Below are 26894 nucleotides of genomic sequence, written 5' to 3' on the forward strand. Positions count from 1 at the left end.
CTCAGACTGAATCCTAAAAATGTGTTTTGATTTTACTCGTATATTTCCATTTATTTGAACAGCAGTATTAATATATTTTTCATTTATTTTGTAGCATGGGAAGGATTTTGAAGCAATACAGAATAACATAGCTCTGAAGTACAAGAAGAAAGGGAAACCAGCAAGTATGGTGAAAAATAAGGAGCAGGTTCGGCACTTCTACTACCGTACTTGGCACAAGATCTCCAAATACATCGACTTCAATAATGGTGAATACAGAATCCCTGGAGAATATTGCATCCTTCCTCTGCTGCTTTCTGTTTTTTACCTCATGATGTTCATTGGACACTTGTCCTGTGTCAGTTTGGTTTGCTGCACGTGTGGCGCAAAATTTCATCATTTACTATGCAAAACCAATGTCTGTGTAGCTTGTGGTTATCCAACTACATTTACAGAGAGTGGTAGGTTCCTTAATTTCCCATCCAAAATAACTTGGTGGTCCTACATTGTTGTCCATGTTTAACGTCCTACGTTCTTACCAGTATCTTTTTAAAACAAAAACAACAGTTGGTCATCAGACAGTGCCCTAATGGCACTCTCAAAACTTATTCCTAAACTGCCCTAATCTGGCATTTGTGCTATGAGCTGGAGTTCCAATTAATCTGATTTACTGTATAAATTATGTGCAGTCACCAAAATGTAGTGAAGAGAAATGGTAGTGTAGGGATAAGCACTTGAATTGTAATTATATGTAAGAAAGTAGTTTTGCTTTGGCGGAATTAACTTTTTATTCAAATAAGCCAAATTACAGAGATCCTTATGCATGTGATTGATCTGTTCAACACAAAACTTGGCTGACAAAAATAAACCTGTAATCATCTGTACCAAGAGTACAACTTAATTTTGCTGTGATGGACTTGAACTATCCAATTAACTCCAAGGTGGCTGAGTGCCGCCATTAATTCACTCTTACTCCAGTGAAGACTCAGGATAGAGTGTTGCAATGCACATGCATTTCTGACTGTGCTGAATGTTACTGAAGCTCTGTGTTCTGGAGAAATCAGACTATAGTGATAGTTTGCTCATTTTGGAAATGATCTAGGGTAGTTGTTAAATATTCCTAGTTTTCCATGACTTGTTTCTCCATCAGTCTATTCAACCCACATATTCTCCCTTCAGTAGTTGGGAGACATTTAAGAATAACTGCCATTTTACTTTACTTTAACTCCCTTCCTAACAGCACTGTGGGAGAACCTTCACCACACGGACAGCAGCGGTTCAAGAAGGCGGCTCACCACCACCTTCTCAAGGGCAATTAGGGATGGGCAATAAATGCCGGCCTCGCCAGCGACGCCCATATCCCATGAACGAATAAAAAAAAAACATTTTCAGTGGAAAAGAAAATTGGGTGGGATGTAAAACGGACTGCCGATTTGCTATTGTCCGTTTTGCACTACTGCCAAAGACCAATTTCACCTCTAGGGTTCCTGCAAGTAGCTCATCAGCACTGTCGGATGTGGCTTTTATCTTTACTGGCAAGGAAGCAAAATAACCGTACAATCAGGCTTATAACTTAGCAAACATTGGGAAAACTGGTGCATTTAAGAAAACATCTGGTAAATGGTTTGAAATAAATTTAGTCTGTTTTAAACTAATTAGTGGCCTTGCACATTATGCCCCCCTCACCCTTCTAAGTTAACGAGAATACCACAGATGCTGAAACTGGTTCTTTTAAGCTATAAGTGGGTAAAATAAGAGGCACTTGCTGCCTCCATTCTTTTAGTTATTGTCTGTTTCCTCCGCTGCTTTTTCTGAAGGTGTTAACTCCAGATAGGGTAAGTTTCTATGGGTGTTGTTTGCTCTGAAGTACCCTGCCCAGTACCCATGCTTAATGTGCGAGCCTGGACAGTGAGTGATGATAGGCTACAGCCTTGGAAGCCATCGAATCTGATCCCATTCCTCTCCTCATCTGTAGTTATGCCAGTGTAACTTCTAGCAGCGATCAGTGGATAGAAACTAAGAATGGTAATCCTAGTTGATTTTATATCTCCTAGAACGGGATTGAAGAGGTTGAGCTGTTGCTGGTAAATTGGCTGAGATCAGCAATTTCAGCGTAGGCTGGAAATCGAACCTTGAATCTTCTGGTCTATATTTCGCAGCGACATATTGTTTTTACCAACTAAATAATTGGTTGAACCCTGGAGTAATTTGTAAAAATTTTCTGAATTGTATTTTCTTTGCAGTGTTCTCGCGAGGACTGAAGAAATCTTCCCAGGAGCTCTATGGGCTAATATGTTATGGAGAACTACGCAAGAAAATTGGTGGATGTGAGTATTTTGATGGGATTTGGTAGAGAAGGAAGCGTTGTGTGGTTGCTGTAATCGAAACTAGTCTTTTGGATTCCTGTTGATATTGCAAGTAACTATTGATAGCCTTAAAATATTTCATTTCTTAATAATTAGTAATTGCCATTATGTTAGCTTCAATTAATCCCACTACTTTGCTAGAAGGAACTGTCCTCCACCTACAGTATTATTAATACTGAGAGCCCCCCCTGCTTTGTCTCCTGCAAATTGTGGTGTTTTTATTTGGATAGTTTCTGTATTCCAATCTACCTGAAATCTAAATGCCCCATATAATATGCCACTTCAGCTTTGTGAAGAGATTAATGTTTCCTGGTGCATGTTTTAAATAGTTACTTTCCCCATGAATAAATGCAGTATGTTTATTGGGCCATCAATTGATCATTCCATGTGTTGCTTCATAGTGAGAGTACTAGAAAAATATTTGATTTGTTTAAGGCTTCCATTGTCAAAGGTGTCATCTTTTTGATGAAATGTTAGACTGAGGCTCTGTCAGCCTGTTAGAATGGATGTAAAAGGTCCTACGAGACTATTTGAAGAAGAACAGTGAATTCGGCTAGTGTCCTCCTTGTACCAACACCACCAAAAGCAGACTAACTGGTCGTGCATCTCATTTACTATTTGAGGGACCTTGCTCTCTGTTAATTGGACATCAAGTTCACCTACACAAGGACTGTGATTCCTTTTCAAAAGTAAACAGTGGATGTGAAGCACTTTGGGACACCCTTGGGACATAATAAAGTTTTATATAAGTGCAACTTTTTTCTTTCTGGACTAGGTGGCTCACGAGAAAAACACTGATGCAGACTTGATGCCCAAATTACCTTTTTCTGTGCTGCAACATTCCATGGAAAATGTTGAGGCCCCTTTGCACTAGGTGGCTTAATGGAAAATCGTGAGTGCATTGCTCATGATATTCCTCCCATTAATGTCGATGGATGGAGTATTGCAAACAAAATATCCATGATTTTCTTATGTTGGCCGCTGTACGTGAGGCTTTGCCAGTGGTGCAGGAGCGTGGAAATTTCTGAGATTCTATTCGATTCCATTCCATGAATCCAGAACACTAGGTCTGAACAAGTTTTATCTGGGTTAGATTAAAAAGATGAACTGATGTGTATCAAGATATACTTATGGATATTCTGCTTTAAGTATTTTAAAGATTGTCTTGGTGTTATTGCACACCAGCTCGTATGATAAATGCTTAATGACTCTGTACAGGTGAGTTTTATAGTAAAGGCACATATTCTGAACAAGGACAGTGTGGCCTCGAGCAAACAATTAACTCATTCTAAAATTATAGAATGCTTACTAATTTATTACCATGATAATGCATTTATTTCATAGGCATGGATGACAAAAATGCAGCTAAACTCAATGAATTGATTCAAGCTGGGTAAGTGACTTTTTTTAGTTTAAAAGGTAACCTACTGCTATCAGACAATGATTTAGAGTAACTGAACATGACCTTCATCCATAGTGTGTCCTCAAACTGAAAATTAACATTCTTTTCAAAGTTTAAAAAAGTAATTTATGATAATTTGATATAAATTGATGATTAAAATTTATAACCTTATTTTGCACCTGTCTGCTGTCTTATTATGGTTGTGATGGCATGTGGCATTCTGTTATGACAACAGAGGTATATATACCAACACCACCAAAATATATCAGAAGAATGCTAAACCCTATTAGTGTGCTCACTGTACCTTTTTTTTCCTTCGAGTCAGTGATTTTCTGTACATTCTTAACTAGTGAATATCTGTATAGAGTTGAAAAAGGAGCAGAGAATCACTGAACACTTCAGTGAGTCTGTGAAAAACAAAACAATTGTAGTTTTTGATTCACAGTATAATTTTAGTGCTTGATTGGTTCTGAAGACCCAAACTCTCTCATCTGTGCAAATCAGAAGTTCCTATTTTACACAATAACCTGTTGCCACAGTTGTAATGATCAATACTTCTGAGGAAAATTAAGAGAAATACCTATTTTAGTTGTGTAAAAATAACTTTTCCTTCATGTTGAATGCCTATTGTAAAATTTCAATTTAACCAAAGGTATTGTGGTTCCGCTGGATTGGCAATGTCAACTTGGTACTTATTTTTAAGAAATGCATTAAAACAATCCTGGATAACTACAGAGCCATAATCTTGCATCACTAGATGCAAAATAATGGGATTGATCATTAGGAGCGAAATTGAGAATTATCTGTATGAAATAACATAGTAAGTCGCAGCCTGTACAGTTTCAGAAGGGGCAGATCCTGCCTGACCAACCTCCTTGACATTTTTGAGGAAGTGACCTTTTCAGGATGTTTGAAAGCCCCATGATATAATGCTCTTAGACTTCCAGAAAGTCTTCGATAAAGTTCCATATAAAAGGCTACTACACACGCGCAAGGCATTGGATATCATTGGTAAAAGTAGAGCCCAATGAAGCAACTGAAGAATTAAAGAAAGACCTAGACAATATTTGAAAGTGGACAGAACTATGGCCAATGAGGTTGAATACAGATAAGTGCAAGAATTTACACGTTGAAAGATAACTGGGACATGTAGTTAATGATGTTAAACCAACTAGGGTAGAGACTGAAAGATCTGGGAGTGATAGCAGACTCAACAGTTTTTTTTTCTCTTTCCAGATGCTGACAATTTATTTCCATCATTTTCTCTTTTTATTTCAGATTTCTAGTTTTTTATTTTTATTTTACTGACCATGTACAGTGATTTCAGCATATCAATTAACAGAGCAAAATAATATTGCTAAGCTATAAAGTATAAATCAGCAAAGTATAAGTCTGAGGCCATCATGCTGAAGCTATATATTGCTCTGGTCAGGCACACCTTGAATATCATTTCACCACTGGTCACCAAGGCACAAGGAAAACATCCAAGCCTGAGAAATGGTGCAGAGAATGGCCAGAATCTAGTATCTGAGGACAGAGTTATGAGGAAGGGTTACAAAAAATGTGGACTGTTCAGCCTTGAAAGCAGGTGAATGAGAAAGGACTTTATAGAGGTATATAAGATACTAGGTGCAATTGAAAAGGTTAATCCTAAGCACAATTTAAATTACAACCACAACTGCGGGAAAAGGGGTCATAGTACAAACTTGTAAAATGCAAGTTCAGGACTGATGGCAGAAAACACTTATATCTGGAGTGGTCTTATGAAAAGTAGGCAAAAACTGGCATCATTCAAAAGGCATTTGGATACTTTCATGGAGGGATAGTAAGTTTGTATTAGCTAGATAGGTGCAGATGGTCTCTTTGTATCAGTGTTCTGTGTTGTGGTCCTTCTTGCTAAGATTTTGTGACCTGGCCAATCAGACTGCTTAGAAGACTTGCTAATACAAGATTTCTCCAATTTGGAATAGTCAGCCCATGACATAGACTCCTGGTGCTGATTCAAAAGGCTCTTTGCCATAGTGACTTCAGATGGGTGGCCAGATCTTTATTGGAACAGCATGTAGAAAACAGTTGCTTCATAATTTGTCAAGTGAATGCTGAGGTTATACGGTGGTCTTGTCTTCCACCCTGATTAAAGTAATTGTGATTATCTTTCTAACTTATTCAGGGCCACCACGGTGCGATACAAAGGCCGAAATTTGCGTATAAAGGCACCAATGTGCCGAGCTTTGAAAAAACTCTGTGATCCCGATGGTAAGTTCTAGAAAGTGATGTGTGTGACAAAGTGAAATTAAATTCCAGAGGAACTGTTTTAAGACGATGTTAGCAACAACCAAGAGATAAGAGGAAGAATCTATGGAGGGAAGATGTGTGTCTTTACACCTAATGGGTTACTGTTAGATTTGATAACTTATTTGCTCCAACGAAGAGCTGGTGGGATCCTTAATATGAAGCTGGAAACTTCTCCGGTTTACTGACTAGATTTTCAGTTTTTATCTAAAGGGGATTTCCAACTGATTATGAAAATAGTGAGTACAGAATAACTACTTCCTCTTTGCTTTCTCATCACAATATGTATTAATATCCTGAGATCAGGCCTGCCAGGTAACCATTCAATAATGTATTAAATTAACCGAGGCAAATATTTATACTGCCCCTCTCCTTGCAAGTGTGAAAGAGAGCAAGCTCTTTTTTTATTTGTCACAAACTAGTTGGAGCTTTGCCATGTTGCAGATAAGACATTCCCTTTTGTTGCATTGCAAGATATTCCTTGATAGTAACATTTGATACTGCTTCCTTACAATTCCTGTATACAGTAAATGAGATAGTGGATTCCAGTTAGTAAGGTGCAAGGTTGTAATTCAAGATTTCTACTGACAAGAATAGTCTGCCTGGTTCATTGATGGGATCTAGAGTCATCAGTGGGGCGGGGATTCTTTCCTGTCTGCCAGAAGCAACCCTGCAAGCCAACGACCTAATGGGTAGGGTGGCCACAACTGAACAAGCAGCTTGCAAGTGCTCTACGTTGGTAGGCTGCTTGGTTTTAGCTGGTTAAACCTCACCAGTACTCCTGTGTACACTTGGGGATTCCTAAGCCTTGGCTTATGCATGCCTCTCAGTTCTCTGGGCTTAACTAAGTGGAATGTGCCCCTATTCGGACAATGTTTGTGCTTCATATTACAATAGAACCACTATTTATATAGATTTTTCACTGGTTTGATTGGATACTGTTAAGCATGGGAATGGATTTTTGTGCATGCCATCATTTGGCTGACCAAAAAAGCTTGAGCCGTTACCTGAAAGTACAGAAGCCAAAATTTAAATTATAATTGTATATTTCTCATTTATATATCTCTTACGTTTGCTTGCACTTCCGTTAACTTTTTGTATTATAAATTTCTGTGACCACATTTATAATGAAAACTTGTCACTCTATAATTAGGCTCTTCTGCCAGTGGAGGCAATGTGCCACCATCATTGGCAGGAGGGTATAACTACAGCATAATAAGTTTATAAAGGCAGTTTCTAACATAAATGTGGACACAGGAATATATAATGGTCATATAAAAATAAAGACAGAACGATTGACTTTGAAATGGGGATTGAATTATATCTGCACATCCTGATTCAATTATCTTGTGCCCTCTAACCCCATTTCACCTGAACTCTGCACTTAGTCTTGAACCTCCTGTGCAACACCACAGGAGATTGACTAGTGTATGTATGTATATCTATTTCTCCATAATATATTAAAATGCTTGCGTTTGTGCGCACATTTTGGCTGTGCCACTTGACCTCCCGTTGTCATGTTTTTGTCACACTTTTTTGCGTCAACAATTACCATTATATATTCATACATTCACATTCGTTTTGGATGTGTTATCACTTTAATGCAAGCTGCCCCCTGGATTGTGCAAAAACTTTTAACATATTACTGGCATTTCATATGGTAAGTTGGAGAATATGGTCTTAACCTGTCTTTGATGTTTTTTGTTGCTGTTGTTCTCTGTCTCTCTAATGCTTCTGTCTCTTTTTCTCTTTTCTGCTTTTTTCCTCTCTTCCTTTTGCTTTTCATTCCTCTTCTGCTTCCCTGTTTTTTTTTTCTTTTGTTTTGGGCAATTGGTGGTGGATGGTGTGGTGAGGAAAGAAACCACCAAGGCTGCAGGCTGAATTTGGGGTGGGGTTGCCAGGAAAATATGGCCCCCAGCAACTCCTTTCCTATCCCTTCCCCAATCAGTCATGCTTCCCCTCTCTCCCTTGCTCCATTTGCAGCCCCTACACCTTCACTACCCCAATATCTTTTCCATTTCCCACCAATCCCTCACTTCCAGCAGTACCCCTACCTCTTCCCATTCAAACTACATGCTTAACCTTTGTATCCTCCCCTTTTTGTCACTCATCTCACCCTCATTCTCCCCTCCTCCAACCCACTGGCTCCCTCTTCGTGTGGGTGAGTGGCAAGAGGCCAGAAGCCTTCTCACGTTCAACTTGTTCCCTCCTGCTGTCTCTCCCTTTCCATCTTCTACCTCTCACCAAACTGTCTTATGACTTTGTCTTTTTTTATTGGTCCTAGGCATTAGTGATGAAGAGGATCAGAAACCCGTCCGACTTCCTCTGAAAGTGCCCCTTGAGCTCCTGCCTCGCAGTAACTACACCTGGGCAAGAGTTCAGAATTTGGCACAGAATCCTCGACTAAGGTAGAGGCTGAATTTCTAATCTGTTGATCTCTGATTCATTCCTTTGTTTTGCCTATAACCAAATAGAGAGCCTACTCTATTGTGCAGTTGTGTTGCATTTTTGTAGCTATTCCTTTTTATATAGCACAACTTAAAAGTCTCCAGTATCTCAGTTCTGAAACTTTTATGTACCCAATTAGATAAGTAAACCAAAGTCCTGCAAAGTTAATTACTAAAGGCTTTTTATTCACATTTAGCAGAACAGGTCTTGACAGTAATATTAAACAAATGTACCAATTGGACGGGAATTGATTTTCAGGTTAGTAGGTATTGCTTAACAGCCATTTTGAATGGATTATTTGAAACAAAGTATACTTAATGGTGGTACTTACCATAAACAGTTTACATATGATGTACTATAAAAATGCTTAATTTAATATCAGAGGAAACTAAACCTATGGGACAGTTGCCAAACTTGTTAACATTACTGAAAGTTCAATTTAGTTGAATTGCATCAATCGCCGTAGAGTATTCCTTCATCAATGACCAGTGGTAATCTTAATTTTTCTTTTATTCGCCTCATCTATCCCTTCCTACATCTACAGAGGAATAAAGTGGGCAGGCCCCTAATTGTCTGCCAGTTGATCTGTTTTGGAAAGCTGCTTCCCGAAATTCCATAACTCCGTGTGTTGGTATGACAGATCAAGAACTCTCCATGTGCAGAATGATGGCTGTAAATCCACATCCATACACTTTGTGATACAATATGTTGCAGCTTTAGTATGCTTTGTCACTTTGTAAACAAGGAGTTAAAAGTTAATTCTGGAGTTTCTCTGGTGGGAGCTATCAATTGCATTTGTGAGCCCAGTAAAAGCATATTATAATTTATATGCTTTAAACAGCATCCCATATGACTGAGTTACAATATACAACTGGTGTGTTGCATATGATACCGTTATTAGCAATACACTCTGATGGACCAGGTTTTTTTTCCTTGCAGGATGATGGTGGAGCTGCACCGGAAAGTTTCCAGTCTTATTGAATTCCTCAAACATAAATGGGCTTTACAAGAATTCAGAATTGTATCCTTTTCAGCTAAAGGCAAACAAAGAAACCCTGGGGCCGATTTATCAGTGAACGCCAGGTGGACGGTTAGTGAAGCAATCACACTGCCTGCCTAATGTCCTCAGTGAGAGGCCCAAGACATTTTAATGGTCGGGCGTCATTTGCATGTGATCGGCGAGCTGGACGCGCTGTACCGGCGCTCACAGGCAGCTCGCTGATCGGCGGGCTAGAAACCTGGTGGCATTTCCGGGGAGCCAAACCAGAAATCAGTCTTAAAGTGGGGAGGTGGCAGTTGTGGCAGGGAGCACGGAGGGAGCAGCAGTGGGTGGGATGACTATTGTGGGGCTAGAAGGAGCCTTCACGTTCCTCCTGGCCTTCCTTTGCTGCTTTTGTGAGTGGCTTTCAGTAGTGCCTTCAAGGACCGCTGGTTAGGCCACTTTATGCTTAGTACCAATGGACGGACCATGCAAGGTGCAGGCACTGCCCGTTGGTACCTGAAAAAATTGCACGGGGCCCTAAGTATGTAATTGGACACAATTTGCATGCCTTAACGAGGCACCCACCCATTTCCAGGTCTGGCTGGATTGGGAGTGGGAACAGGGCAGTAAGATCAATGTCATGATTTTAGGAGCACTGCCGCCCTGTTCCCGCAGCGGGGAGGCAGTGAAAATTGGCCCCTGTGTATGATGCATTGATATACTTAGGAGCAAAACCACGATGGGCACCTTTTCACTTGCTGTTTTTCCTCTTTCGTTCCTCTATTTTAAATGTGTTTACTCCTTTTTAACTTTCCCTCGCGCACGACTTGTGCTATTTCCCTGTTGAGGGCAGGTGGAGACCTTTACCTCAACGTTTGACAATGCCGCAGAATATCTCTTAATACGTGTTTCTGTGAGGTACACAATAAATTTAAAGAAATGTACCATTTTGTCTATAGCTGCTACTTAAAAAAAAAATTAAAATAGTTACTGTGACTTCATGTAAATAAATATGTCATTGGCAAATCCCATACCTATGTCCATTCACTGCTTCCTGTCTTAGTTCTAATCACCACATGGACTGCAGCGGTTCAAGAAGGCAGCTCACCACCACCTTCTCAAGGGCAATTAGGGATGGGCAATAAATGCTGGCCTTGTCAGCGATGCCCACATCCCATGAATAAATATTAAAAAAAAGCTACATATCCAGTCTTTACCATGTCTGGTTATCAGTTACCTGTCAGTCGTTTCATCATTAATTTATGTTGACCAAACTGCACTCAGAAGGCACCAAACCCTTGTGCTATAGAAAGGCTTATTGTGGTAAGTGTCAGCCTTAGCTTAATGGTAGCACTCTCACCTCTGAGTCAGAAGATTCTGGGTTCAAGCCCGACTACAGAGACTTGAGCACATAATCTAGGCTTACATTCCAGTGCGGTACAGAAGAAGTGCTGCACTTTCGGAAGTGGCGTCTTTTGGTTGAGACGTTAAACTGAGGCCTAGTCTGCCCTCTCAGGTGGATGTAAAAGATTCCATGGCGCTATTGGAAGAAGAGCTGGGGAGTTCTCCTCATGTCCTGGCCAACATTTATCTCTCAACCAACATTACTAAAACAGATTATTTGGTTATTTATCTCATTGTTGTTTGTGGAACCTTGTTGTTGTCATGTTTCCCTACATTACAACAGTTAATACAGTTCAAAAGTACTTCATTGGATGTGAAGCACTTTGCAACAACCTGAGGTTATGAAAAGTGCAATATAAATGCAAGTTCCTTCCATCTTTCCCTCCTTCTTTCCCAGTAACAATAAGGCCCGTACCGTCTGTATGAGGCTGGAGTGCTACCTCAGCTGACATGATTAAAAATTAGGTAAACCAAGCGTAATTCATCTAAATAGGATTCTATAAATGTCTTGTCTCTAGTTTCTCCTTAACTTTGTTCTTTAGCGTAAATCGTTAGAAGAACGCCAGCACGACTCTGGAGATGGTGAATCGAGGATTGTGGGGCTTGAGGAAAAGGCGGAACTCCATCTCTATCCTGCAGAGAACTGTACCTTAACTGCTCTGCCTGGAGTGGCGAAGGTGGTTCACTCGAAAGCCTGTTGTACAGTGCACTGGCAGGAAACAGGAAGGTGCAGACAGAACATCAAGGACGCTCATTTACTCCCACCAGCACAGATCCTAGCTAGAGCCTCTATCACAAAGGACCTGACTGTTCCTCTCAGCCAGGGAGCACAGGCCACAGTGAGGGGACATGTTAAACAAATGCGGGCCACAACAGACGGGCGAACTGGTAGCAAAATGACTGGGTTGTTGACTGGAGAAGGAACACAAAGCACTGAAGAGGAAACTCCTTCTTTGGAAGGTATCTCTGCTGAAGAGGCAGCTTCCCACCAGGAAAGTCCAAAAGCAGAGGAGTTTTTTGATGTTGGACAACAAGAATTAGTAGAAACTGGAGAAAATCTGTTTAATTCACCCAAAGCTAATTCAGACATTTCCACTGAAGAATGCAATGGTAATGAAGCACTGCTAATGGAGTCCCCAGAATCAGCTACCACTACTGAGCTTTGTGTGTGTGGGGGGGTTGTGAATACTGATGAAGCGTCCCTCGTGGACCCAGTTCCTCACTACATGAAGTCTTGTCAGAATTTAGTAGTTGCAGAGAGGTGTGTATGTAAGGATAAATCCTCTGAAAAGGATGTTACTGCTTCAGGCATAAATGGATTTTCTGGTGACCCCAGTGCTGTGCATTCGGGAACTATAGAAGTGATAGAACTCAACACAGAACAGTTTGCAGTTTCAGGAGGACAGTTACCTAATGATACCACTTCAAAATCATCCAGTTCAACCACACTAGATGATGGTGATAATAGGACCCCACCTGCCATTTGCACTCATGAACAGCCAGTGGCATGCACCCACGAGGTGTCTGATACTGACTGCCTTGTGAGGCAGGCCTTGCTAATTGCTTCTCCCTCTCAGGGACAACCTAGTAGTGCCAGCATTGTTCCAAAGCCACCAAAAGAGGATGCTACCCACCTGGCCCAGCAGATGCAGGAGGATGGCTGGAGCCTGAGAACCTCTGAGAATTTGACATTGGCTGAAGTGTACCTCATGCTGGGGAAACCCAACAAACTGCAGCTTGAGTATGACTGGGTGCAGACCCAACGGAATAGCGCAGAGGAAACTGAGAGGACCAATGGTGCAAGTCATCACACACAGAGGTTACTGAAGTGCTTGCTGCAAATTATCACCACTGAGGTGAATCCAAAACCTGTGAGTATACTGAGTAGGTGTGGGAGTGAAAGGGATGGTTTCTGCTAAAATGGTTTAAATCCAGATTGTGTTTTAAAGGCATAGGGAAAGAAGGAATATTTAAAACCATTTTAAATTAATTTGGTTTTTACTTTAAAAAAATCCCAGAAACTAAAGGATATTAGAAGGTAACTGGGTAAGTAGCTATCTATAGACCAGTTTTACTTTGGGGTTACTTTAAGGTAGAAAAGTTTATTTTTAAAATATTAGCATTTACTGTGCACCAGAGTCTGCTGTCACTCCATTGCAGGCAGCATGTACTAGAGTGAAGCACCGGAGGGGCTTAAGCTGTACAACTCCCTTTACAATGTTTCAGTTCATGATCATTTACATCCATACACTCTGCGTTTTTAGAGACCAATTGCAAGTCAACACTTTAGGAGACTGAGGTCCTCTGTCATTTTCCTTGAAGCCCTTTTAAGATCAAAACTTTTTTTTAAAGTAGTAGAGAAGCAATGGAAGTGATTTATAGGTATAAGAACATAAGAAATAGGAGCAGGAGTAGGCCAATCAGCCCCTGGAGCCTGCTCCGCCATTCAACAAGATCATGGCCGATCTGATCCCAACCTCAAATCTAAATTCATGTCCAATTTCCTGCCCGCTCCCCGTAACCCCTAATTCCCTTTACTTCTAGGAAACTGTCAATTTCTGTTTTAAATTTATTTAATGATGTAGCTTCCACAGCTTCCTGGGGCAGCAAATTCCACAGACCTACCACCCTCTGAGTGAAGAAGTTTCTCCTCATCTCAGTTTTGAAAGAGCAGCCCCTTATTCTAAGATTATGCCCCCTAGTTCTAGTTTCACCCATCCTTGGGAACATCCTAACCGCATCCACCCGATCAAGCCCCTTCACAATCTTATGTTTCAATAAGATCGCCTCTCATTCTTCTGAACTCCAATGAGTAGAGTCCCAATCTGCTCAACCTCTCCTCATATGTTCGCCCCCTCATCCCCGGGATTAACCGAGTGAACCTTCTTTGTACTGCCTCGAGAGCAAGTATGTCGTCTTAAGTATGGACACCAAAACTGTATGCAGTATTCCAAGTGCGGTCTCACCAATACCTTATATAACAAGTGGTTGTTTAGTATTGTACTCAACAGTAGCATTCCCTCATTCTTAAAATGGACAGTACTAATGACCTCATTGAGAAAACTCTGCTGCTGATGACTTTATGCCTGTGAAAGTATTTTCCCTGGTTATTTCCAGCACTTGGGAATAAAGTCAAATATTTACAAAGTGTACAGGGGAAATCTGTGATCACTATATGGTGTTTCAGTAGAATTTCTCCTAAGTCTCCCAGCAGTAAAAAGAGTCGATTTGTAAGAAATCTTAATCCTAGCTTAGTGTCACTAGGTCACTGCTTGGTTTATCACAGCAGAAATTGTGAGGTTCCTCTGCCAGTGCAGAGCCTTGATAAATGGTCCAAATGGGTGACATCTTGTGCAAAAGTTAGTGCATAAAATTTAAATCCTAATATTTTGAGTTGTGGAAACATTATTGCTGGTATGTATGAATGTGATTCCTCCTTGTGCATCAAGATGTCAGCAGTCTATGAGAAAATACAAATACCATTACCACAGACTTCAGACTACAGAGGGCATAGATTTAAGGTGATTGGCAAAAGAACCAAAGGTGATATGAGGAAAAATTTTTTTACCCAGCAAGTGGTTAGGATCTGGAATGCACTGCCCGAGGGAGTGGTGGAGGCAGAGTCAATCATGGCCTTCGAAAGGTAACTGGATAAGTACTCGAAAAGAAAAAAATTTGCAGGGCTACGGGGATAGGGCGGGGCAATGGGACTAGCTGGATTGCTTGTGCATAGAGCCGGCACGGATTTGATGGGCCGAATGGCCTCCTTTCGTGCTGTAACCTTTCTATGATACAGGTAAAGTTCATGCTGTATCAGCAAGACCTAGAAAATTAGCGTTAAATTGCACATAGAATTAAATACAGGATTTTTTTAGGCGGAGGGGGGGAACTGCAGTGAAGATAGTTAGCACTTTGTATGTGCATTATTTAAAAATTTGTGGGTTTTGTAGGGTTTAAACTTACACTTTACTCCGTAATTTGTTCCCTTCTGAAAAGAACCTTACAACTTGTTAGGATCTGGCATGGTCAATCTTCACTTTAAAATAGGAAGCCTTTAAGTTAGCTACATTTTTGTGTGTATGGAAGAGATTCCAAAATGTTGTTAGCATACTTTGATTCATGTTGCTCCCTTAATAAAGTACGTACGGCATTAGGTACTAGGGCTTGAAATTAATAGAAATTGTTAGCTGCTATATCAGTAAATAACAGCATAATAGAAATTAAATCATATGCACAAATATAAGTTAACCGCAGTTTGTAAAAGCCTGTGTGTGAAACTCCCAGCATGTGAGAACATGGAGCAGGGAGCAAAAATTGTTCAGTGAAAGCATTCAAATGGCATTGGACCAATCACACTACCACTGACATCTTGTTAAATGTGGATCATTGGACCAGTATAGATTTGGAGACCTGGGGAATGCATAGAAGACTTCAGTGATACTCTCTCATGCAGCTCTTTTGTAATGTATAGAGTCCAGAATCTAGCTCTGTGGCGACATCTCCAATGAAGTCAAACCATGAAGATCAGATGCACACTCCGCCAGGGAAAGTGATCACTCTTACACGTAGTCCTGGCTGTGTCCGAAATACTGCAGCAATTCGAACTAACAAAACAGTTACCCCCACTGCTGCTTCAGGTGAGTGCACTGTCCAGTGAGTTCAGGAATGGTGATTTATCTGAAAAACTAAAGGTATCCTAACATTGTGTTGTGCTGCTATGTAGAATCTTCTTCAATATTATCTGTTGCACTCGACATAGGTTTTATTGCTCTGCATGATGTGTGAAGCAGCGATTTGGAGACCAGGACCAGCAGAGTTCAAAAATAGTTATTTTTATTGGTCCCAACTCTTTTCAGTATGCCTGGTAGTTTTTGAACTGTTTGGTCTTTACTGAACAATATAGAAAAGTTGTTTTCCTTTCCTGCCAGTAATTCTAGGGGGAGAAAATTAAGTTTTATAATTGCACACCTGTAATTTGCAAAATTCTGAAGTGCAGTCTCCACCGCTTATAACTGGCGTGTTGGTGTTAGCGCGATTTGCCTGCCATAAGAACTGATGGTAAATCGTGAGAGAACATATCGGAGTAAGTGTTGCATATCTTTATTATAATACTTTTTGAGCTAATCAATTCAATACAAAAACTATCAGCAGAGTCGCTCAGCAATGCAACAATTGCTGAAATTTTAACTATTGAAAATGCCTTTTAATTAAAAATGCTTCCTCATTTTCTTACCAGAATATAAGAGAACTTATCAGCCTTAGCTGAACCTAATTGTAACCGCGCTTGTAAATGGCAATACTGTAGCAATAAATGGCAGATATTTGTAATACTATCCAGAGCTGAAAGAATTCTGACCCTGTGAAATGTACAATGTTAAAAAGAATGTGATAAAGGGCAGGTTATTAATATTTCATGACAAAGCTTCCACCTCCTGTATCTTGTCTCTGGCCACACGCTCCAATATCACAACGTTGATCACCACTGTAATGTGTTACAAGCGGTGCCTTTGTAATTGAATTCAATGATAATGGCAAATGGTTAGCACATTTGCCCAATATAGGTAGCTGTCTGTGATAAGCGTGGTGGTATAAGTGAGGATTGTACTAAATATTGAAATGTCATAGCAGATATAAGAATTTCGACTCCCTCCTGCACCCTCACTGAACAATATATACAAGTTGATCTTTTTTTTCCTGCGAGTAATTTTAGGGGGGAATATTAAGTTTTATAATTGCACCTTTGCAAAATTCTGAAGAACCAAATATTGAAAAGTCATAGCAGCAATAATTTTCATTCCCTCAAGAAAAAAAATGTAAGAACAATCCATAAGTTTTCAAACTGCATGTATAGTGGAGATTATATTGGCCAATGTCCAATAACTACTATTTCCTCTTCGAAAACCTGGTAAATGTTACTGATTCTTTAAGAATGTGATGATGTGTGCTTCACTATTTGCAGACCTCTGAACTAGCCAACGGAAATCAGGGATATCTGAAACTGTCCAGAAATTTGCAGTGCCAGCCACAAAAGATGGCAATCTTCAGCCAATTCAATTCACTCGACTTGACGTCAAGAAACAGCTGAGTGCACTGGATATAGCAAAGGCTAGGGGCCCCATCAATATTACGGCTGTAATGTTGAAGACTGTTGCTCCAGAACTCATCAACAACCCATTCACTGATGCTCAGTTTGGGTTCTGCCAGAACCACTCAGCTCCAGACCTCATTACAGCCTTGGTCCAAACATGGACATGAGCTGAATTCCTGAGGTGAGGTGAGAGTGACTGCTCTTGACACCAAGGCAGCATTTGACTGAGTGTGGCACCAAGGAGCCCTAGTAAAACTGAAGTCAGTGGGAATCAAGGGGAATCTGTCCAGTGGCTGGAGTCATACCTGGCACAAAGAAATATGATTGTGGTTGTTGGAGGCCAATCATCTTCATCTCAGTCTCAGGACATTGCTGCAGGAGTTCTACAGAACAGTGTCCTAGGCCCAACTATTCAGCTGCTTCATCAATGACCTCTGTTATAATATCTGAAGTGTTTGGAGCTGCAACCATCCAGGCAAGTGGAGAGTGTTCCATCACACTCCTGACTTGTGCCTTGTAGGTGGTAAAGCGGCTTTGGGGAGACCTTCCCTCTGTCATAACGTCTGCTTGCTTATGATTGCACGGTGTTCAACTCCATTCACAATTCCTCAGATAATGAAGCAGCCATTGCCCCCATGCAGCAAAGACCCGGACAACATCCAGGCTTGGGCTGATAAGTGGCAAGTAACATTTGGGCCACACAAGTGTCAGCCAATGACTATCTCCAACAAGAGCAAGTATAACCACCTGCCCTTGACAGTCATTGGCATTACCATTGCCGAATCCCTCACCATCAACATCCTGGGGTCACCATTGACCAGAAACTGAACTGGACCAGCCACATAAATATCGTAGCTACTAGAGCAGGCCAGAGGCTAGGTATTCTGCGTGAGTGGCTCACCTCCTGACTCCCCTAAGCCTTTCTACCACCCACAAGGCACAAGTCAGGAGTGTGATGGAGTACTCTCCACTTGGCTGGATGGATGCAGTTCCAACAACACTTGAGGAGCTCGACACCATCCAGGATAAAGCAGTCTGCTATGATCCACACCCCATCCACTGGCTTAAACATCCACTCCCCCCACCACTGGTGCACCATGGCTGCAGTGTGTGTCTCACACTATGGGATACACTGCAGCCACTCCCAAACCTGCAACCTCCACCACCTAGAAGGACAAGAGCAGCAGGTGCATGGGAACACCACCACCTCCAAGTTCCTCTCCAAACCACATACCATCCTGACTTGGACATATATCACCGTTCCTTTATTGTGACTGGGTCAAAATGCTAGAATTACCTACCTAACAGCATTATGGGAGCACCTTCATCACACGCACTGCAGGGTTCAAGAAGAAGGCTCACCACTACCACCTTGTCAAGGGCAACTAGGGATCGGCAATAAATGCCGGTCTTGCCATCGATGTCCACATCCCGCGAATGAATTTTAAAAAAAAACTTGTTTATAATATGCTAGCTTACATATTAGGGAACCTGGTTATTCCACTTGACAGTCAGCACTGTTTAAAATTTGAAAATTGATGTGTGTGCAAAATGAATCAGTGATTTGAATCATCATAGTCCATGGCACACTTGTCCAGAACTCCTGATAATCTCGCCCTTGCAAGTCACATCTTCTGAGAATAATTTGGCATTTTGTAGACAGATAGCACTCAAACTTCTTAAAGGAGATCCTCAGCAGCACTGTAGGGTTACAACCAATATGGCATCTATGTTAAGGTCTTTCAGAAGAAGCACCCTCTGTTTCAAGCAGAGTAATTTCTAATAATTCTGCTAAAACGTAACTACCATTTGACAGACCTGGCAAGAAAGTCATTAAGACTATTGCGAAGGATCCCTTGATGTCTCAGTGACTTTATCCAGTAAGTAGCTGAGACATACTGGCACGTGGGTTCGAGGTTCATTCCCCAATCTGTGTTGCTAGTATAACTCAGTGGCAGCAGGCCACAATTGACTTCTGCATCCCTGGAATAGAGAAGGGAAAATAGACTGGAATTTCTGTTCCTGGTTGATATAAAGGTTGTTATATACAGTGAAATTGTAAGCATGTTTTTTTGAATATGTTAACTGTTTTGCCACAAATACTGATCAGAAGAAGTTTCATGAATGTATCTATATATAGTGACTAAAGCAATTCTTCCACCTAACAGTTCTTAATCCTAACAGAAATGCACCAGGTTCTAGCCACTAACGTTAAACACCCTTAATGGTAATCAAATTCTAAACCTTGCCCAAAGACTGGTATTCTGTCTCCACGTTTATTGTGCCAACCCTGGGTTTTGACAGCCATTTTTATTAACCAAGACCCTTTACAAAAACTGAGTATACATTAGAAACATTAGAAACTTTTGGTAAAGACGACCAAAGCTTATATTTATATAGCCCCTTTTAAGGTAGAAAATGTCCCGGGGTGCTTCACAGAAGCATAATCAAAAAAATACATGTTACACCAAAGAAAGAGATATTAGGAGGGGTGAACAAAAAGTTGGGTTTTAAGCAGGGTCTTAAAGGAGGAAAGGGAGGTCGAGAGGTGGAGGGCCTTAAGGAATGAATTTCAGAGCGTGGGGGCTGGCGGCTGAAGACATGGCTGCCAGTGATGGGGCGAAGGGAGAGAGAAATGCACAAACATTTCAGCATCAGATGAACGGAGAGTTTGGGTGGGGGCGGGGGTGTTGCGGGGCCGGAGGAGGTTACGGGGATAAGACCATGAAGTGATTTAAACATGAGAATGAGAATTTAAAATTGACGGGAGCTTGTGCACATTAGGTAAATGAAGCTAACTTCACAATCTCATGTGGGGTCAGCACACTAACTGTCTAATGGGTGGTGCTAAAAATACACCACTTGACTAATGCCCAATTGGAAAATATATGTTTGGGTGTCACAAGTGAGAATAAAAGTTCTTTACGTATTGAATGCTTAATTAATTATTTTATTGTTTTCAGGAATGCGTAATGTGCAGAAGACATTGGTAGTGCCATGTTCATCTGGTGGCTCAGGAAATTCAAGCAGTGATGCAGACAGTGGGGTGTTTGCTGTTCCTACAATTCTGCCACCCAACAGTAGGCATAACAAGATGTATTCACCCAGTAAAGAGTCTGAGCTGACGTTCAGACAGCAACTGGATTCTTTCAGTGTGAGTTGAACTTTCTTCTGTGAATGACATTGGGGAAGAGAGCGAGTGTGCCTTTTACCATGATTGATAATAATGGCAAAGAGAGCGTTGAAAGGTGGGAATGCAGTAGTTCACCAGTCAGGCACATTATTCTACAGATTGCTAAATTGAAGATTGCAAAGAATAATAGCAACATACTCGCACAGCACCTATTTACTAGTTCTGAATCATCTGGAATCCTAAGAATTGCTCTCGTTGATGATTTAAGTTGGTCTCTGCTGGTTACCTTATCCTGTGCTGTTATAATCAGCAGACCTGATTTAATTGTATTGCTATTGAGTCAGTCAATAGTTGAACTCTTTGTTAGTTCCTGTAGTGCAGACGTCTAATGGCAGCACAATGATAGCAAGACAAATACTTCAGTTTTGTTTTTTGGGCGCCCAGTAGTTTAATATGATTTACTGATGATATCATTTATGTGCAACAAACTGCTAATTTTCATGTTAAACTTGTAATGATTGAATAATTACTTTATTAACCACTAAGTGTAGATATGATCACACATCAGGATTGTCGAGTATTCTCCTCTCTTTTTCCCCCCCCCTCCCCACCTTGTTGGAGTAAAGTAAAGGAGCTTTACTCTCCAGTTGTCCATGTTTATATCTCACCTAGGCAGGTTTGCTGATTTGGTGCCAAAAGTGTGAAATTATTTCATTCCCTAGCACTGACATGCATCACTTTGAGCTCAACTTCATGCCCTCCCAGTGTAAAAGAAAATTGATAATAGATACCAGGGAGAAATTACATGACAACTATCTTAACTCAGTATTCATGTGCTGCCATTAGACGTCTGCACTGCAGGAGCTAACAAAGAGTTCAACTATTGACTGACTCAATAGCAATACAATTAAATCAGGTCTGCTGATTATAACAGTACAGAATAAGATAACCAGCACAGACCAACTTAAATCATCAATGAGAGCAATTCTTGGGATTCCAGATGATTCAGACGGTTACGAACTGCTGAAGTTTAATTCGTGTAATACAGCCTTGAAGTTGATCAAATGCATCCATTATTCTGAATGGTATGACATGAGATTAGTGAGGGTGCGATTTATTTTTTTGCTATAGTGCACTGGGTGATGAGTTTCTGACTGAGAATCAGTGTAATTTCAGCCCAAAGGGAGGCCATTTGGCCCATTGAGCTACTTGATCCCATTTTCCTGCTCTTTCTCTGTAACCGTTAATATATTTCCTCTTTGTGATTATTTAATTCCTTCTTAAAGGGCATGATTAGCTCTGCTTCAATAATCATCTGCAGTAATTCATTGATTCTTTCATTAATTACCGTTCTCAAACTCTTGTCAAAAACTTTGGACGCTTCTGTTAGATTTAACCCCCTCTAAATTCTGTTCTAGTGAATACATTTTACTATATATCTGCATCGGCATTCTGGATTGCAAGAGTGTTGTATTGGCACATATTAGTTCTTCATGCTCTGCTTAACGGCAAGTTCAATGTTGAAAATAAATCTTGTTTTATGGCTCATTTATATTAAAGTTCCTGTTGGCGGCAAGCTACGATTAGAAACAAGCGACAACTGCCAGTGAAGTCTGTACGCATCATTTAGACGTCACCACCAAACAGATTAATTGGTCATTTATCTCATTGCTGTTTGTGGGACTACATTTCCGAAGTAATTAATTGACCATAAAGTGTTTTCACATATCCTGAGGTCATGAAAGGCACTATATAAATGCAAATTATTTTCTATATCATAACGTCAATCTCACAAGACCACTAAAACACTAGAAGCAGGAAATCATTACTGTCAACTTTTGCCCCTTTGACTCACTGTAAATCTGATTTAAGAGTCTGAATGGGATTATGTTTTCGGAATCCTAGCTCTAACAATGGTTCACTTTACATTGAGAACCAGGTAAAGGCTTTCAGAAAATCGAATAAGAGATGGCTAATTAATGATTGTGATGGTAAACCTAGGAATCTGTGCTCTTTGTTGATCACATCTCTTGTTATTTCAGAGGCAACCAGATATCTACTTACCCAAACAAAGGAAGTTACGAAATAATCGTCCACGCAAGCCACTGGTGGTTCAGGTAAAAATAGTTTAACTGTGTTTGAGAACTAAAGTTTTGAGCCCTTAATGTTCTTTCTATCACAAAATTTGTACGATGAATGTGATCATTTGAGTTTTAGATTGGTAAGTATTACAGTGGAGATTTTGCTCAATTTTGTTGTCCAAATTGATTTACACAGTGAATGTAAATGTGTATTTGTTCCAACCCATTTATGTATCACAGGTGCATATTTGTATTTCTAGCTGTAATATAAATAGGCTTAGCCAACAAGTCTGTACTTGAATCACATCAAATGGTTTGTATCACCTTGACTCAGCTGGTAGCACTCTTTCTTCTAGGTCAGCAAGTTGTGGGTTTAACCTTCCAGTGCTGTACTAAGGGAGTGCTGCATTGTTGGATGTACTGACCTTCAGATGAGCGGTGTAACTGCTCAGTGGTTCAGTTGGACGTAAAAGCACCCACAACACTATTCATAGAAGAGCATTGAGTTCTACTGGTGTCCTGGCCAATTTTTCTCCGTCAGCCCATACTACCAAAGTAAAATATCTGGTCATTTATCTCATTGCCATCTGTGGAACATTAGTGGTGTGGAATAGCTGCTTACATGACAACGGTATTTGCACATCAAAATAACATAATTGTAGGAAATGCTTTGGGATGTTTCAGTATGATGTGTCATATAAATGCAATTTTTTTTTCTTTTTGAATTAAAAATGAATGGGGCTGAGGTGGAAGAAGAAGAAAGGGCAATTTTCTCTCTTCCTAGTTTACTGCTATGGACTATGCATGCAGAATTATTTTAGATGGGCACTGAGGAGTAATGGAATGTTGGTTCACTGAGTTCCTGTTCTCAACTTGTTACAGTGAGGAGACGAAAAGCAGAATTCAAATGCTTCCTCACAGTGAGGAAGAATCACTGACCCTCTTTCTGCTACTGGCTGGCTTAATCAACTAGGTGGAGACTTGAGAGCAAGTTGCCTGGCCTTTGGTTACATTAGGTCTTTAAGCCAGGGAGACCAGTGGAGAGAAAATGGGGAATGGGATGAAAGGAAAGGACGGAAGAATTAGAGTGTAAATACCATGAGAAGAATTGCAATGGTTTGATTGAGTTTTTTTTAAAATATCTCATTTTTGTATGTTTTACTTGGGAAGCATTCAGGCAAGTAAGAATATTAACTCCCATCCCAAAGAATGGGCAAGTTTAAAGTTTATGTTGAGTGTTGCCAAATAGTAAAGAGTTTATCAACTAACATTTCCTAAACGAGATTACTTTAACTTTTATGTTATTCTATGCATGATTTCTTCTCTTAATAAAGAGCAGAATATGAATTTGGTTAATAATAAATCACATTCTGTTTGAACTGAAGTTTCTGTTTAAAACAAATTAAAAATCCTTGTTTTTCTAATCTTTTTACAGAGAACGCTGTTGCCACGACCAACTGGAAATTCCTCTCAGCATGTTTGTTCCTTTTCCATCTTGTCCAATTCTGCCACAGGTATCTGTAATCACTCAAACAGATCAGCAGAATAAAGGCCTTTTTTGGGCTTTCCTCACATTTTATATTTAAAATTAAAGGTTGTGCTTGATAGCAGCAATGCATAGATAGTCATGTAATAGTTTGCAAGCAGCTTTATCAAAGGACTTGACCTTGACCTCTTTTCCTGGTAGTTTATTTTAGGACATAATTCCATGGATGCCAGCAGCCCTCTGTTCCCTGCCCAAGTACCCATTCCATATGAGTAAGCTTGTAAAGTGAAGTTGGTGTGCTATCTGACCATGGCAGTCATCCCAACCAAATCTGATTTTGTCTTCCCCTGAAGCCCCCAAAAGTGCACTTCTAGCAATAATCGCTGAATAGTGGTCAGGAGCTTGAGCTCTGGCTAACTTTATTTCCCTTCCTATTCCAGGGGCACTGAGAACAATTGCAGTGTTCATTGACATCGGTATACCCAGCTATACCTTCCCACAACATATCTCAATCTCTCCATTACCTCGTTTGTCCAACAGCGGTCTTGGATTAGCTGCAGTTTCCTCCAGTTAAACTTTGGCAAGACCAAAGCCATTGTTTCGGGCCCCTGTCGCAAATCTGTACCTTTGCAACCAATTCCATCCCTCTCCCCAGCCACTGTCTCAGACTGAACCAGACTGTTTGCAACCTCGGTATCCTGTTTGATTCCTAAGACTGCCTACTTCCACCTCTGTAACATCGTCCACCTCTGCCCCTGCTTCAGCCCATATACTGCTGACACCCTTATCCATACCTTTGCCGCCTCCAGTATTGACTATTCCAATACTATCCTGGCCGGCATCCCATCCTTCACCTAAAAAAATCTGTCCATATTCTATCTCACCAAATCTTGCTTACCCATCACTCCGTATTTTATAACCTGTATCGGCTCCCAGTCCCCAACGTCTCAAATTTAAAATTCTCATCCTCTGATTTAAATCGCTTTGTTGCCTCGCCCCTTCCTATCGCTGTAACCTATTCCAGCACTACACCCCCCCGAACTCTCCGTTCCTCCGACTCTGACTTCTTGTGCATCCACTTTTCCCTTTGCTCCACTATTGGTGGCTGGGCCTCCAGCTGCCTAGGCCAAAAACTCTGGAATTACCTCCGTAAACCTCTCCCCCCTCTTTCCTTTAAGACCTGCTTAAAATCCAACTCTTTGACAAAAATCATCGGTTCACTAGTAGTTCACCACGTGCCCCTCTGCTTAGATAAAACTCCTGGCCACCTCTCCCTACTGAGTGACTTCTGCTGTCCTTGCTCTTACCTCCCCGCCCCCGTGTGCTCACTCACTCTGTCTCTCGCTCTCTTTCCTCTCTCACCTCTCTCTCTATACTCTCCCTCCTTCTCTCTCTCTCCATATCCTCCTTCTCTCTCTATATATACCCTCCTTCTCTCTCTCTCTATACCCTCCTCTCTCCAAATCTCTTGCATGCTCTCTCTCTCTCTCTCTCTCTCTCTCTCTCTCTCCATACCCTCCATCTCTCTCTCTCTCTCTCTCTCTCTCTCTATACCCTCCATCTCTCTCCCTCTATACCCTCCCCATCTCTCTCTCTCTCTCTCTCTCTCTACCTATCTATCTCTCTCTCTCTCTATACCCTCCATCTATCTATCTCTCTCTCTCTCTATACCCTCCATCTCTCTCCCTCTATACCCTCCCCATCTCTCTCTCTCTCTATACCCTCCATCTCTCTCTCTCTATACCCTCCATCTCTCTCTCTCTATACCCTCCATCTCTCTCTCTCTCTCTCTCTATACCCTCCATCTCTCTCTCTCTCTCTCTCTCTCTCTCTCTCTATCTATCTATCTATCTATCTATCTATCTATCTATCTCTATACCCTCCATCTCTCTCCCCTCCATCTCTCTCCCTCTATACCCTCCCCATCTCTCTCTCTCTTTCTCTCTCGCGCGCTCTCTCTCTCTCCCTCTATACCCTCCCCATCTCTCTCTCTCTTTCTCTCTCGCGCTCTCTCTCTCTCTCCATCTATACCCTCCCCCCTCTCTCCCTCTATATCCTCCCCATCTCTCTCTCCCCCTCTATGCGCTTTCTCTCTCTCTCTCTCCCCCCCCCTCTCTCCCCCCCCCCCTCTCTCTCCCCCCCCTCTCTCTCCCCCCCCTCTCTCCACCCCCCTCTCTCCACCCCCCTCCTCCCGCCCCCTCTCTCCCCCCCCCTCTCTCCCCCCCCCCCTCTCTCTCCCCCCCTCTCTCTCCCCCCCCCTCTCTCTCCCCCCCCCTCTCTCTCCCCCCCCTCTCTCTCCCCCCCCCTCTCTCCCCCCCCCTCTCTCTCCCCCCCCTCTCTCTCCCCCCCTCTCTCTCCCCCCCTCTCTCTCCCCCCCTCTCTCTCCCCCCCCTCTCTCTCCCCCCCCTCTCTCCCCCCCCCTCTCTCCCCCCCCCTCTCTTCCCCCCCCCTCTCATCCCCCCCTCTCTTCCCCCCCCTCTCTTCCCCCCCCCTCTCTTCCCCCCCCTCTCTTCCCCCCCCCTCTCTTCCCCCCCCTCTCTTCCCCCCCCCCTCTTCCCCCCCCTCTCTTCCCCCCCCCCTCTCCCCCCCCCCTCTCTCTCCCCCCCCTCTCTCTCCCCCCCCCTCTCTCTCCCCCCCCCTCTCTCTCCCCCCCCCTCTCTCTCCCCCCCCTCTCTCTCCCCCCCCCCTCACTCCTCCCCCCCCTCACTCTCCCCCCCCCTCTCCTCTCCCCCCCCCTCTCTCTCCCCCCCCCCCTCTCTCTCCCCCCCCCCCCCTCTCTCTCCCCCCCCCCCCCCTCTCTCTCCCCCCCCCCCTCTCTCTCCCCCCCCCCCTCTCTCTCCCCCCCCCCTCTCCTCCCCCCCCCCTCTCTCTCCCCCCCTCTCTCTCCCCCCCCTCTCTCTCCCCCCCCTCTCTCTCCCCCCCTCCCCCCCCTCTCTCTCACTATGCCCTCCCCCTCTCTCTGCCCTCCCCCTCTCTCTGCCCTCCCCCTCTCTCTGCCCTCCCCCTCTCTCTGCCCTCCCCCTCTCTCTGCCCTCCCCCTCTCTCCCCCCCCTCTCTCTCCCCCCCCTCTCTCCCCCCCTCTCTCCCCCCCCTCTCTTCCCCCCCCCTCTCTTCCCCCCTCTCTTCTCCCCCCCTCTCTCTCCCCCCCTCTCTCTCCCCCCCTCTCTCTCCCCCCCTCTCTCTCCCCCCCCTCTCTCTCCCCCCCCTCTCTCCCCCCCCCTCTCTTCCCCCCC

General features: G+C 42.4%; 1 protein-coding gene across 2 annotated transcripts in view; it reads left to right on the plus strand.

The window, feature by feature from the left end:
• The window catches only part of cramp1 (cramped chromatin regulator homolog 1), a 62372-nt gene that overhangs the window by 15225 nt on the left and 20253 nt on the right, over positions 1-26894 (plus strand). For both annotated transcript variants that reach the window (XM_068003319.1, XM_068003318.1), the window contains exons 4-14: positions 95-248; positions 2223-2306; positions 3690-3738; positions 5918-6003; positions 8324-8447; positions 9427-9508; positions 11416-12744; positions 15345-15510; positions 19925-20115; positions 22137-22211; positions 23611-23689. In XM_068003319.1, the coding sequence (XP_067859420.1) occupies positions 95-248; positions 2223-2306; positions 3690-3738; positions 5918-6003; positions 8324-8447; positions 9427-9508; positions 11416-12744; positions 15345-15510; positions 19925-20115; positions 22137-22211; positions 23611-23689 (2419 nt within the window). The remainder of the gene's footprint in view (positions 1-94; positions 249-2222; positions 2307-3689; positions 3739-5917; positions 6004-8323; positions 8448-9426; positions 9509-11415; positions 12745-15344; positions 15511-19924; positions 20116-22136; positions 22212-23610; positions 23690-26894) is intronic.

The sequence above is a fragment of the Heptranchias perlo genome, chromosome 22, assembly GCF_035084215.1.
Source record: "Heptranchias perlo isolate sHepPer1 chromosome 22, sHepPer1.hap1, whole genome shotgun sequence".
Classification (NCBI taxonomy): domain Eukaryota; kingdom Metazoa; phylum Chordata; class Chondrichthyes; order Hexanchiformes; family Hexanchidae; genus Heptranchias; species Heptranchias perlo.